The 12569-nt window shown below is 37.6% G+C and overlaps 1 protein-coding gene across 1 annotated transcript in view; it reads left to right on the top strand.

Moving 5' to 3' along the window:
• The first annotated feature begins 2101 nt into the window (after nt 1–2101).
• The window catches only part of CFAP69 (cilia and flagella associated protein 69), a 29731-nt gene continuing 19263 nt past the window's right edge, over nt 2102–12569 (top strand). Inside the window, exons 1-9 of the mRNA XM_050334853.1 lie at nt 2102–2263; nt 2619–2681; nt 4027–4092; nt 5113–5222; nt 7118–7194; nt 8583–8681; nt 10524–10673; nt 10798–10975; nt 11730–11850. Of these exons, the coding sequence (XP_050190810.1) occupies nt 2102–2263; nt 2619–2681; nt 4027–4092; nt 5113–5222; nt 7118–7194; nt 8583–8681; nt 10524–10673; nt 10798–10975; nt 11730–11850 (1026 nt within the window). The remainder of the gene's footprint in view (nt 2264–2618; nt 2682–4026; nt 4093–5112; nt 5223–7117; nt 7195–8582; nt 8682–10523; nt 10674–10797; nt 10976–11729; nt 11851–12569) is intronic.

Raw genomic sequence — 12569 nt, 5'->3', positions numbered from 1 at the left:
TAACACACAGCCGTGTCCTACACACACAGTCTTATGGTTTTATGGAGTTCAAGTTTACCTCAAGAGCAGAGTCTGCTGAACTGTGTCTTTACACCAAAATAATTATCCTCAATCAAAACAAAAATCCTCTCTACATTGTTTACTTTTTAAACATATTTCTTAGCATTTTTAAGACTTAAAATTCAATACTCTCAGAAGTAAGGCCTTGGTGTCTCAAATATTATCTGTTACCAATGGAAGAGGTAGATGTGATAAAAGTACAATATAAGCCTAATTGGGACAGAAAACTGTTAAGTAAATATTTTCACAGTTGATTGCAGGCTTTTGAGGATGGACATTTGCCATTTGCCAAGGGCAGCAGAATCACAGTAGTCAAAGTTGCACATGTAGCTTTCATCCCAAGTTTTAAAAGCTTAATTTTGAAGAAGGTGAACAGTGAACAAATGCAGCTTTGCAATATGATCTTTGGAACAGTGAACCAACAAATGGCATGTGACCTAAGCTTATAATTTACAGACTAAGTCGCCCAGTTTATGTATGTTCTCTATATATTTGTCATTCAAAACACAAGCAACAAAACTTCAAATCACTTAAGCTACAATGAAAATAAATGTTAGTGCTTCTTTCTTTTAATAAACTTAAAAACTTCAGCTTATACAACTTCAGTTACTATCTAGGCACCAAGCAAAAAAAAAAATACATAATCTGGTTTGTTCAGTGTTAACTGCCTGCAGACATATAAGCATTGTCAGTACAATTAATCTCAGATGCTTAACAGAAAATCTTGTTCCATCCAGTGTAAGCCCAGATACAAAACAGAATGTTTGCAGAAACAAATGGTTAATTAGAACATGGAAGGGCCAGTGAAATGGTTAGAGTAATGGAGAGGTATGTGTACATGGATGGATGGAAAAGTGTCAAACACCAGCTCCAGGACTGGCAGATGAACTGTCACATCAGGTGAAGGCACTACATAATGTCCTACAGGTCCTACCTTTGTATGACCTGTGTTCCTATGATCGCAACTTGGGATGTTATGGATGTCAAAGGAGGCATAGCATTCTCTAAATTAGAATCCCGTACTATGCTAGGCTATATTTTTGCTGTCATTTTGGAGTTGCATACAGAATGAATTTTTGCTAAATACAGAGAGTGGATGGATATTTGCGTGCATATACAAATACAAAATATGTGGTATTGTGTATTTTCCCTTTGATGGAAAGAGAGCTCTATAATATATGGGAGTTTTAAACATGATATGCATCATTTCTGAAGAAGGCAGGTAGGAAATGGGAGGGGTGTAGAATGTAACTAAGAATGAAACTAAGAACTGTGTTGGTTACAGTCAGAACCATAAAGGTTTCTTCCTTGTTTCTGTTATCAATCAATTCTTTTCATATAAAAGCTGTCCGGAGATTCAAACACCCATCTTAGCATTTAGTATAAGCATTTAATAATAATATAGCATTTAATATAATATAATTTAATAAATTCATTCACATATTCAAATGTTTCTTTGGAATCAGAGTAATTATTTGTTAATGAAAACTGAGATTGGTAACAACAGTGCCTGCAGTGGAAGACTTCGGATATGTTCATGTTCAAAGTTATGTATGTGCAGTTTGTCCAAAGTGTATCCAAATCCTGTTATCAAGTGAGGACCGTAAGAGGTGTGTCCTCCACGAATCCCGGCTGCCGACTAAGCTTCCCACACCTGCTCGCTGTGGAACATATCCATATCCCCATATGCTTCTGTCCCCGCCTTTATTACTCTTTCGTATTGGTCCATGCAGAGAAAAGGTTCCTTTCCCCATCTTCCCCGCAGCCAGGCTACCATGAGAGACCACCATGAGAGACCACCAGGACAAACCCCAGGCAGGACAGTCCCGCCTGGGTTTGTCCTGGTGGTCTCTCATGGTGGGTTTTCTCATGGTTAGACGGTACGGATCGACCAGGCTCTCCCTCCTAGCTCCCTTCCACTGGGAAGCTCCCGACACCGCGGCGGTCCCACGGGCCGGCTGAGCAGCCGCTGCCGCGCCCCGGGACTGCGGCCCCGGCGGGCCGGGCCCCGGCTGCGTGAGGCGGCACCGCGCCCGCTGCCATGGCAACGGCGCGGGCCGCGCTGGCGCCGCGGCCGGGCGGCACCATGTCCTACCTGGCCGCGGCCGAGCCCCCTGCCCCGCGGGCCGCCCCCCGCTCCCCCGGCACCGGGCCCCCGCGCAGCGGCGGGGAGCGCCACAGGAACGCCTCGGACACCGCCCAGGTGAGCTCTCCCTTGGGCAGGGTCACCCCTGCCCTGCCCTGCCCTGCCCTGCCCTACCGTGCCCTGCCTTGCCCTGCCTTGCCCTGCCTTGCCTTGCCTTGCCTTGCCTTGGCCAGGCCAGGCTACTTCGCCGGGCTTGAGAACAAGCCCTGGTCTGTGCTCCGCACACAGCCTGGATCTACCCATCCCTGGGTAGATTCGTGTTGGTTCAACGCGGCTCTTTCGCGTTTTAAGGTTTAAGCACCTTTAAATATAAATCTCAAAAAAACCAACCAAACAAAAAAAATCAACCAAACAAAAAAAATCAACAAAAAAACAAAACAAACAAAGAAAAAGTTTAAAGTGTCTTTTTCAGGATACACAGTTAAGATCAGTGGATTTGGATCACGTCATCAAACTACTTGAAGGTTCGGACTCAGTAAGTAACGCTGATACCTCATTATCTCAGTGACAGGTAGTAATGGGGCAAAGACAAATGTTTTGTAACAGTTACTTTAGCACCTGCACTAAATAAATCCAAGTGGGTTTATTATATGCAGCGCAGGTGGCTGAAGCTACAGAGCACAAAGCTGAGTATTTGTTCCAGTATTTGAACACTTCTAAAGATGGTCATTGTAATAGAAAATAGTATAAATTCTGGGTTTACATTAAAACGTACACATATATATAGGGAGAAATAAAATCCAGTATGATTTTATACAGGCACTTAAAAAAAAAAAAAAAAAAGACACATGTGCATTTAAAAACTAGACATGCAAAATTTCTATCTCGAGAAGTTTATAGAGTACTAAAACCTACAGCTGAGAAACAGAAATACATACAACCTTATAGGAAGTATGTAAAGAATTTATGTAATTTCCCAAGTTAACTGCAAACAATTCTCCAGGGAGGTGATATAGGAGAAATATACAAAGTTCAGTGTTGAAGAAAAAAATATGACTACCTAGACACACAGGAAAGCAACACCTCATGGGCTTCCACAGACTATTTTTGGTCTCCACAAATTTACCAAAGTTAATTTTGATCCAAAATAAAAATAATTCATATTCTTAAAGCAAGAACTTGATTAAACATAGTACATTTTAAGTTAATGCCTGACAGATAAGTAGTTCATGTCTTTCCCCTCCCTTTTTTTGATGCGGAGCTGATGGAATAAACTTACTGACTGCAGAAAAATGTGTTGGGTGATACTGTTTACTGCTTTTGTAGAGAGCATAAGATATATGATAAAACGCCATATGATAAAATGCTATATGATTCTGGGCTTGTAGATTCCTGAAACAAATTCCTGGCCTGCCTCAAACTGCAGGTGCTCAGAAGCACTGGAATGAACACTGCACATCCCTGGCACACCCTGACACACCCTCACTTCAGCTGTTTTCAGCTTTGAATTTGAATGCTGTTTCCTAGTGGCACAGAACAAAGCCAGTTAGAGCTATATGTGTACACATTTCTGTCATGAGTTACATAGGTTTGGTTTTCTCAGTTGCTTTACACAGAATCCCAAAGAATTTAAAAGAAAGAGCCTACACATTTGAACAAGAGTTTTTAAAAGCCTCTTCAGTTACAAGAGAACAGATTTCATACTTAGAAATGAAACTTGATCAAGGAGTTAATTCTGCTGCAAAGTACTTTCAGAATTTCATTGTGTCTTGTGATTTTTTTAATTTGGTTTCCACCTTCATTTAAAGGGGATAAACATAATTGTTTAATGTTCCAAGGCAAACTGCAATTAAAACCTGCTTTTCATTCTTTTACTTAAGAAAGATTTGGAAAAAGAGCAGCTGAAAACTCTCAAGAAGGTAGTCAAGCATTTTGAAAACGGGATTGTATCCTTTTTGCCACTGAAGAATTCTAAAGTCATGGTGTTTTATATGTGGTAATACTCTGACTTCTCTGCAAAGCCTGGAGAGCAGGGATGGTTCACATACATCCTCATCTTTGGCCTCGTTGTGCACTCACAGCCAGGGTTGGTAGGATGGCAAGAATCTTGAATAATAGATTCATATGCCACAAAATTCAATAGAGGGATCTCACCTGTACAGTGGTTGAAAATGTAATTGGTGTACTTTACAATCAGAATAGACAAGCATAGTAATTATCGCTACTTAAGAGGCAACAGATAAAGTAGCAATGGCTTCCAGTAAGGAGACATTTTTTTTAAAAATTGAAGTCAGACTAATTTATCTGAAACTTTTTTTCATGTTTACAGTACAAATGGAATATTCAGAAGTACTAGGGAGGGTGTGGTCATATGGAAAAATGTGATTAATTTCATACAGTTCAGCTAATTGCACAGTGATTTGAGCTATCCCATTATTTCATAATTGAGTTGTGGCAAAGTAGTTACAGGCAGTTTCTATGAGTCAGTGGGTTAGTAGTAGTTTCTCAGTCTCAGTTATCTGTTCAGTTTTGATTTTGTGCCTCTACCCTAAATTAGATAGTATGTTTTTGGGTCCAGATTTTCAAACTTCACTTAGTCGCTTGGTACTAGAGTAGAAAACAATTTAAATACCACAAGGCTGTCTCAGAATTTAGATAGGTAAATCTGATACTGTGATGTAAAAACTTTTCACCCTACAGTTTTAGAAATTTAGTGCTGAGCTTCCAGTGAGTTCAGCTAAGACACCTAAATCAGATTTGCAAAAGTTGTACTTCTGTAAAAGGAGGGCTGCTTCAAAAAGCCTCGGTATTGACTCACATGCTTCTTTTAGAAATCTAACTTTGAAAGCATTGATCTTGTTTTTTCTTGGTCATGTCACTGAAGTTATCATGAATACAGTTTTGAACTTTTTCTTCTGATTCATAGCAGTACAGACAGTCTGATTTCCTTAATTTTACATTAAAAGCCCCTTAAGGATTTAGAACAAATCATCAAAATTCTTAACCTGTGTTCAGAAAAAATTAAGGAACAAGAAACTTTCACTGAGCCTTTATGTGAACTTATTAAATTATTTGGGTAAGTATTTCAGCCCCTCTTCTAGAGATCTAAACACTGCTTATTAACATGTTTTTACATTTTCTAAGGCAACTGACATATCCATACAGCATCTATCTACAAACACCTGTATCTGCAAGGTATCCTTTATGTCACCTTTCCTTGTTATGAACTGTGTTTTCCATGTGTCAGATTTCTCTTGTCATGAAGGAGGGACCCAGTTTAGCAGTTCAGTGTCTGTGGAGCTTGTTATTACATCATTCAAAACTTATTGAATGTGTCTTATTGCCTAAGTCATTCTGGGACTGCTGACCTCAGAAGATTCACCATCTAAGTAGTGCTGAGGTATGTTTTGCTGTTTCAGACAAGCTCCATAAGTGAGTTTATGACCTAGGGTGACACAAAGACAATGTAATACCTGAAGGTAAGTTTTACAAAATGACAAACCATATTGCAGAAGAGTATGAACCACAGCAACTGGAGGATGTAGGATTTGTATTTACTTTAAAAATGTATTGCATGAAGTTTTGGGCATCTTCATTGTCACACTGTACCTTAAATAATCTGGAGAATAGAATTTAGGTATTACCCGCACTTGTCAGTAGTTTCCTCCTCCTCAATAATTCAGTAAAATTACTTATGGTATGCTTGTAACTACAGTTACTTCTGCATTTAATTACAATTGAGGAGAATAAGGATAAAAAGCCCCCATCAGAGAGAAAATTAGTGGCAGATATTCAAATACATGGCTTCCTCTTGGCTGTTAGTTTTAATAAACATAGAACTTATCAACTGAATCTTTTAGTTCCCTAGAGCACCATCAGTGGTACAGCTTTTCTTTGCTACCACACAGTGGAGAATGAGAAGGTACATCACAGAGTTTCATTTTCTTCGGCATTTGGTAGAAGCATGACAAAACTGAGAATGAGTGTATGAAGTCAATAAAATGTAGCTGTGAGACTTTTCGTCTGTTAGAGCAGTTCAGCAATAATTGTGGTTTCTGCAATGAATATATTTTGGAAAACTGCACCCTTGGGTTTTTCTTTAATTTCTGTACTGTGGAAATTCCACCACAATTCACTGCTACTTCATATGACAGAGAAGTCTATAACTAGAGGCAGAGACTGTTTTTCACAGTTTCATTTCAGATACATGAACTCCTGTAGTAAAATATTCCACTCTTTCAAAACTGCCTCTGTTTACCAGTCTTCTTTCCACTTTTTTTTCCAGTGTCCGCTTTTCCCTCCCCCACCTCCTGCTACATTTCTTCCATTATTTGCTCTTTCCTTTCTTTTTCTCTGGCAGTGTTTGCAGAGGTAAACCTACCGGAAAGCTGCTTCTACAGTGTGTGGTGCAGAGACCTCAGCATAATATTGCAATGTTTACTGTTAGGCAATTTTTAGCACTTGCATGTTTATGTCATATCTGAGTGTTTTGAAAATGTCATTGAATATTTCTTAATATCCTGTTTTTTAAAAATAAATTTGTTTTGGGGCTATTTGGAGTCAGTTTATTAGTTTTACTTTTATCCATTTCAAGAAGTCTTGCCCAGGGAGGTGATCCGGTTTTTTCCACCTTTGCACATGTGTGTGCATAACCTAGCTCTGCAATAGCCTGATAGTGCCTAGCTTCCAGGATTTAGTCTTCCCCATTTAGATGACATCTGTTTATTCAGCATTTCTTGTTGCAGTATATATGAATTATGAAAATATTACCTGTGGACATGCAGTACTAATTGCCAACATGTAATTGCCAGATTATGAACCTGGAACATTCAGTGAAGAATCAGCATTGCAGAGAATTTGTTCATTGTCCTTATTTGCAAAAATTATCAAGGAAGAAGAAAAAAAACTGTTGAGCTTTTCTTGTGACTAGATAAAAACATAGTTGTAATATTTTTAAATTTCATTTTGCAGGTTACCATTTCAAAAAAAGAAATCATCTGATGAAGTAAAATATTCCACTGCAGTTTCAAAATCCATTGCCCAACTGGGTGAGTGGAACCTGATATGCCACAATAAAGTCAATGGTATTATTAGCGTGATTTTAATTTCTTGTTACCTTCTTACTAAATGTAGGTAATTTCTTTTAATTATTCATTCAGTCCTCTCTGCTTTTTAGTTAGAAACCATTCTCACTTTGCTGTGCAGCTAACCTGAAGATTAGCTAGCAGAATTACCTATTTGCCACTGTCAAAAGCTATGTGAGATAAGTTTATCAGTACAGCTGCAAAACTAAACCTGTATATAGCCTCTTTCATTTCATTTTGATCTGAGAAACTGGTGTTTTACTATAAACACTGAAACCTATGATAAGAGGAACATGTGTCCTTCCTGCTTCTTTGACATCAAGTGGAAGACACAAGTGAGAAACAGTCACTTCTGACTCCCAGCTCAAACCTTCAAAACCCAAAAGCCTGAGACCTGTCACCTACAAAGGCAAAATGCAAGGCAGTTTAATGCCATGCCTTATTAGGAGTAGTAGTTTCTGGCTTCAGCCTCCTGCTGCATATGAGCCATGAGCTTTTATGTTTCAGAAATATGTTTTAAGAGTGCTGTTAAGGAAAAGGTGTCAAAGTCATATTTTAGTGTCACTGGACCTCTTAATACCAAAATATCTTTTTACGACCCTTTTACATCTTTTTATGTGTCACATTTGTGATTTAAAAAAAAAAAATACTGTAAGCACTGTAGGTCAGAAAGGATTCAGGATAGAGCAGGAGTGATATATCAGCTCACTTAACAGTGAGATTTAAATGGTAGAAAGGTAGCACAATCAGCCTATCATACATGAAAAACAAAATTATCCTTCCAATAGGTAAAAAAATACTTTTAGAAGTTTTTATTTTCACAGATTCAGGTAGAAAGCAGAATAACCACCTGGTTTCAGATAGAGGTTCTCTTCAGAGTTACATGTCCAAAAAAACACTAAAATCTGAAAGATTGTTTACATTGTCCATACTAGGCACTGGTAACTGCCAATGAAATTCTCTTTATCTTGTGGAAAAAGATCTCTTTCTGTGCTCTCTTGATTTCATAGCTGCTAGAAGCAGAGTTTCTGACATGGCAGCGATGACAACAGCTTAGTGTAGTAGCTTTCTTTAGAATTCCACAACTTCTGGAATAACGTCCAGTGTCTCATAAGCATCTGTAGCCATAAAGCAGAGAAGATAACTTTTTGATTAAACTTATGCTACTTCTCCAAGACCCCTTTGTCCTCTTCAGTGTGGGAGTCTCTATCCCTTCAATATTTTATAATCAAAATTTGTATTTTTTATATATACAGATTTGTAAGGGGTATAACTAAAGGAAATGTAAAGAGAAGTATGAAGAATACTGCTATAATGCTTGTAAATTACAATTTTTTTTCTGTTTCTGACAGGTTATTTGATGAGAGTGCCAAGCTCTCAAGTTAGAATACAAATTTGTAAGTCTGTTATTAACTTTTATAAAATGGAGCTACCAGGAAAACTACTTTCAGGTAAAACACAGTGGTTTTATTTTTTTATGATCCCAGTTACTTTGAAATGCCTATTTTAATTAGCTGTGGGTTAATTTTTCTTTATAACTATGGTTACTGCATCTCATATATTAAATTTATGGCATTGGCAAATGTGGAATTGACATGTTTTTGTAGAAATGTATGCTCAAAATCTGAAATTAGTTATCAGTGTATAAGGAAGTATTTCTTACGCTTATGGAATTAAATGGCATCCAGAAAATGTGGAGTGCTCACAAGTTCTCTGAAATGTGGATAATAGGGGAAAAAAGAAAAGTTTAGCTAGGATCAGAATTGTAAGAGGAAATGTATTTTTCAACTTTGTATATGTAGCCTGGAGAGAAGCAGCTCTGTTTTCACCTGTTTGTGAGGGATAGATCTGAGCCTATCTAAGTTTGGTTGAGTTCATATCATATGGATACATTTGAGCATAGGCTTTGAATAAATTCTGTGACTTGTCTCTGCAGAAAGAAGCTACAGAGAGCTTAGGCATGATCCTCTGGCATTAGGGATAGGCGTGCAAACTGTCACCAGAATCCGCTATTACTTATTCCTTTGACCCGTGTGATGGTGCCAGAGGCTGTTATCAGGCAAAGTCAGTCATGGATCCCCTCCCACCGGATGACGTGCCCTGAGACAGCACTAGATTTATAGGCAGCCAAGTCTCAGGTGAACATGGTCACAGTGTGGATCCAGAGCGCAGGTCAGGGAGCAATCTTGATGTCAGTGTGCTCCCCTGCTGTGTTCCTGCAGCGTGGCATTGGTTCCTGTGCCCTCTTGCTAGTTTTCATTTATTTTAGGAGGCCTAAACAGGCTTCAACTGGTACAGCCCTCACAAGATTCTAAAAATATAAACACGTTCAAATCTGGTTTTACCTTTCAAACAAGACTCGAATTTTGCAAGCAGCTCTGTGTACATTTAGTTCTGTACCTGTAAATAATTCCATTAGGATAAGTGAACATTAAATATTGAGAGATTTTATTCTTCTTCAGATTTAGAAAATAAGATATGTTATCATGAAATGAAGCATGTGTTTCAGTCTGATTTTTTTTAAGTCAACTTTTTTATCTCTAAGTATATGTATAAATCTTGCCAAGTTTAATCTTGCAGGGTCCTCATATCTGTAAAGTAATATCAACTTGGAGCCTATCAGAGTTTATCCTTAGGTGAAACTCATTTCACTGCATGCATTATCTGTATTTATCAATCCTGTATTTCATGATGTTTGACATATATATATATTTATACTGTTTAAGGTAAACTTTATTTTCATAAGCTACCATGTATAAATATAAATTTATATTCTCAATGCTTCCCCTCCCCCCATGATTCAGTAGTGAAATACAGAATGCATATGCATGGCCAAGAGTAAAATCATGAACACATTAGAAAGTCAAGCTTATAAATCAAAGATTGGATGTTTTAAGTAATATGATGATAGAAAGCATTAAATCTGTAGTGACCAGGCTGCAGAAGAGAACTAGACTGTGCACCAACAACTTATTGCATGACTGAAGAAAGTTTTTCACCTCTCTATAAGCCTGCTTTTACTTTCATTCTGTAAATTCTAAGAAGCAATTAATTTGTTTATATAACATTTAAGTCTGCATGAGGGTGAGTGTTGGATATGCTTTAGGTCCTATTCAGATGTAAGAAAAGCAGGTCTTATTGTGTACTGGATTTTTTTTTTAAGTGCTTTAAGACTAAGGAAATAAGATACATGGATGGTTCTCAATCCTTTCTTGAGAAAGGATGAATATTTTAGGAAGTAACCAAAATTTTGAGTATTTATTGCATTATAACTAAAGCTATTTTCTGTGCAGGTTACCAGCCAACAAGTGCAAATTATAAAATCCAGATGGCTGAATTAGGAGGATTAGCAGAAACTCTTGTTTTGTCACTAGCATTAGTTGAAAATCAACTTACTGAGAAGTTATGGGTACTTAAAGCTCTCCAGCATCTCTCCAGCTCTGGTTAGTACAAACGGTTCTTTCAACAATCTCATTACTGCTGTTCTTAGACCATTTGTTCTCTGAACATGCCTAAAACAATTACTGACCTACAGGGAATTAATTATTCAGATTTTCATAATTTCAGGAGAAAATTGCAGACTAATGATGAAGGCCCAAGCAGCCAGCAGGCTCTGTTTGTATCTAAATGCTCCGGATCCCTCAGGACAGCTGGTGTTCCGCTCCTCACATATCCTATGGAACCTACTAGAAAACGTCTCTAAAGAAGAAGTTGTTAATCAGCTCAGTAGCTTGGAATGTGTTCAGTAAGTACCGGGAAGCATTTTATGAATTAGTATTGTAATTTTTGGAGACATCTAAAGCATTGCTGTTGTGCAGCATTTTGCTTGAAATTAATTGAGAGAAAATGCAAATGGGGAATGGAGGTCTCTCATGACATCCTCATTAAATTTTCAGTATTAACACAGTTGTTGCTGTTATAGGGCAAGAACAAGGTGCTCTACTGCATACTGCAGGAGGAATAGCCCTATCTAGTGCTTTGTATGATGAAAAAGTTCATTGCAGCATTTTCAAGCTCACATGTTAGTCTCAGCAGGCCAGTATTCCTTCACTGTTGAAATGCTTATGTTATAAAATTAGTAGGCAATTCTGTGCTGTGATATCCAAGGCTCATTTCTAGATCTTCTACTGGAGTAAATAACAGGTTCTTCCTTACTGAGTTACAGTGTTTTAACTGTTTAAGTTTAGACCATTTCTTGTCAGTAATCATTGAACAATGTCTGGTTCCACGCTTGAGTAATCATTAGGTCTTTCTATTAATTATTTATAACACAAACAGTGGAAGGTGTAATTTGTAATGCATGCAACTGGCATGTATACTTAAGATGGATGTCTAGTGGTACACATAAGAATCCATCTTAAATTAAAGCTCTAAGTTATGTCTCTTCCAGTTAAACCCTAAGGCTTTTTATCCATGCTGAATGAGAATTGATATCCGTAGAGCTGTCTAACATAAGAATATGAAAGGAAAAGATAAAATGCATTTAATTTTCTTTAAAGTGCTCTGAAAGAAGTATTTGTAGATGCCCTACATGGTTTCCGGCACTGTGATCATCAGCTACGGAATGACCTCTTGGTGATTGCCACATTACTAGCTGAAAACCCTGCAGTACCTTTGGTTGTAAGTATTTATAGTTATATTCCAGAGACTATCCTTTGTCATTATATTGCTCAATATTTTTCCCCACTAGGGTTCTAATATTTGTTCTACTGTGTCTTCAGTGCTTTCTTCTTTCTTGAATTTGCTGGGCAAGAAAGTATTCTTAATGAAAAAAAGGCAATTTTCTTTGCCTCAAAGAGACTTCAAATCTGTAGGTTATTAGGCCATAGTACTGACATCAACCTTATTTGATACTTAAAAAATTACACTAATGCTATTTATGTGCAAAAGTTAATCTTAACTCTTGTATGCTTTTACAGATTCTTGGATGTGCCATTCTGTTACAATGAGTTTTTGCACTAAATCTCATTTGTTGTTTGAAGATTTAGGAGTACAGTCTACATTCAGATGGCCCAAATTCAATCTGTGCCTCATAACCAGGAACAAGAAGGGTCATCCAAAATCAGCTCAGAAGCTCTAAGTAAGATGCTGGGAAAATAATTACTTAGGTCCAGTTAATGAGAGGCACATTAATTCTTTTTAAGACTAGATCACAAAATGCTCTATCATGACTTGCCTGAAATGGAGATGATTCATTCTTCTGTAATATTCCAGAATTTTTATGAGAAACTTGAAGAAAAGTTAACTTTTTATAGATGTTAATATTCCTTTCCTCCTCTGTTTTACAGTTGAGATTTAGAACTTCAAATGAAGTTGTGACATAGGTACTGAATAATCAA

The sequence above is a fragment of the Myiozetetes cayanensis genome, unplaced genomic scaffold (assembly GCF_022539395.1).
Source record: "Myiozetetes cayanensis isolate MyiCay16 unplaced genomic scaffold, myiCay2020 scf1, whole genome shotgun sequence".
NCBI lineage: Eukaryota > Metazoa > Chordata > Aves > Passeriformes > Tyrannidae > Myiozetetes > Myiozetetes cayanensis.
Note: the sequence above shows the minus strand (reverse complement) of the source record. Positions and strands in the feature narration are given on the sequence as shown.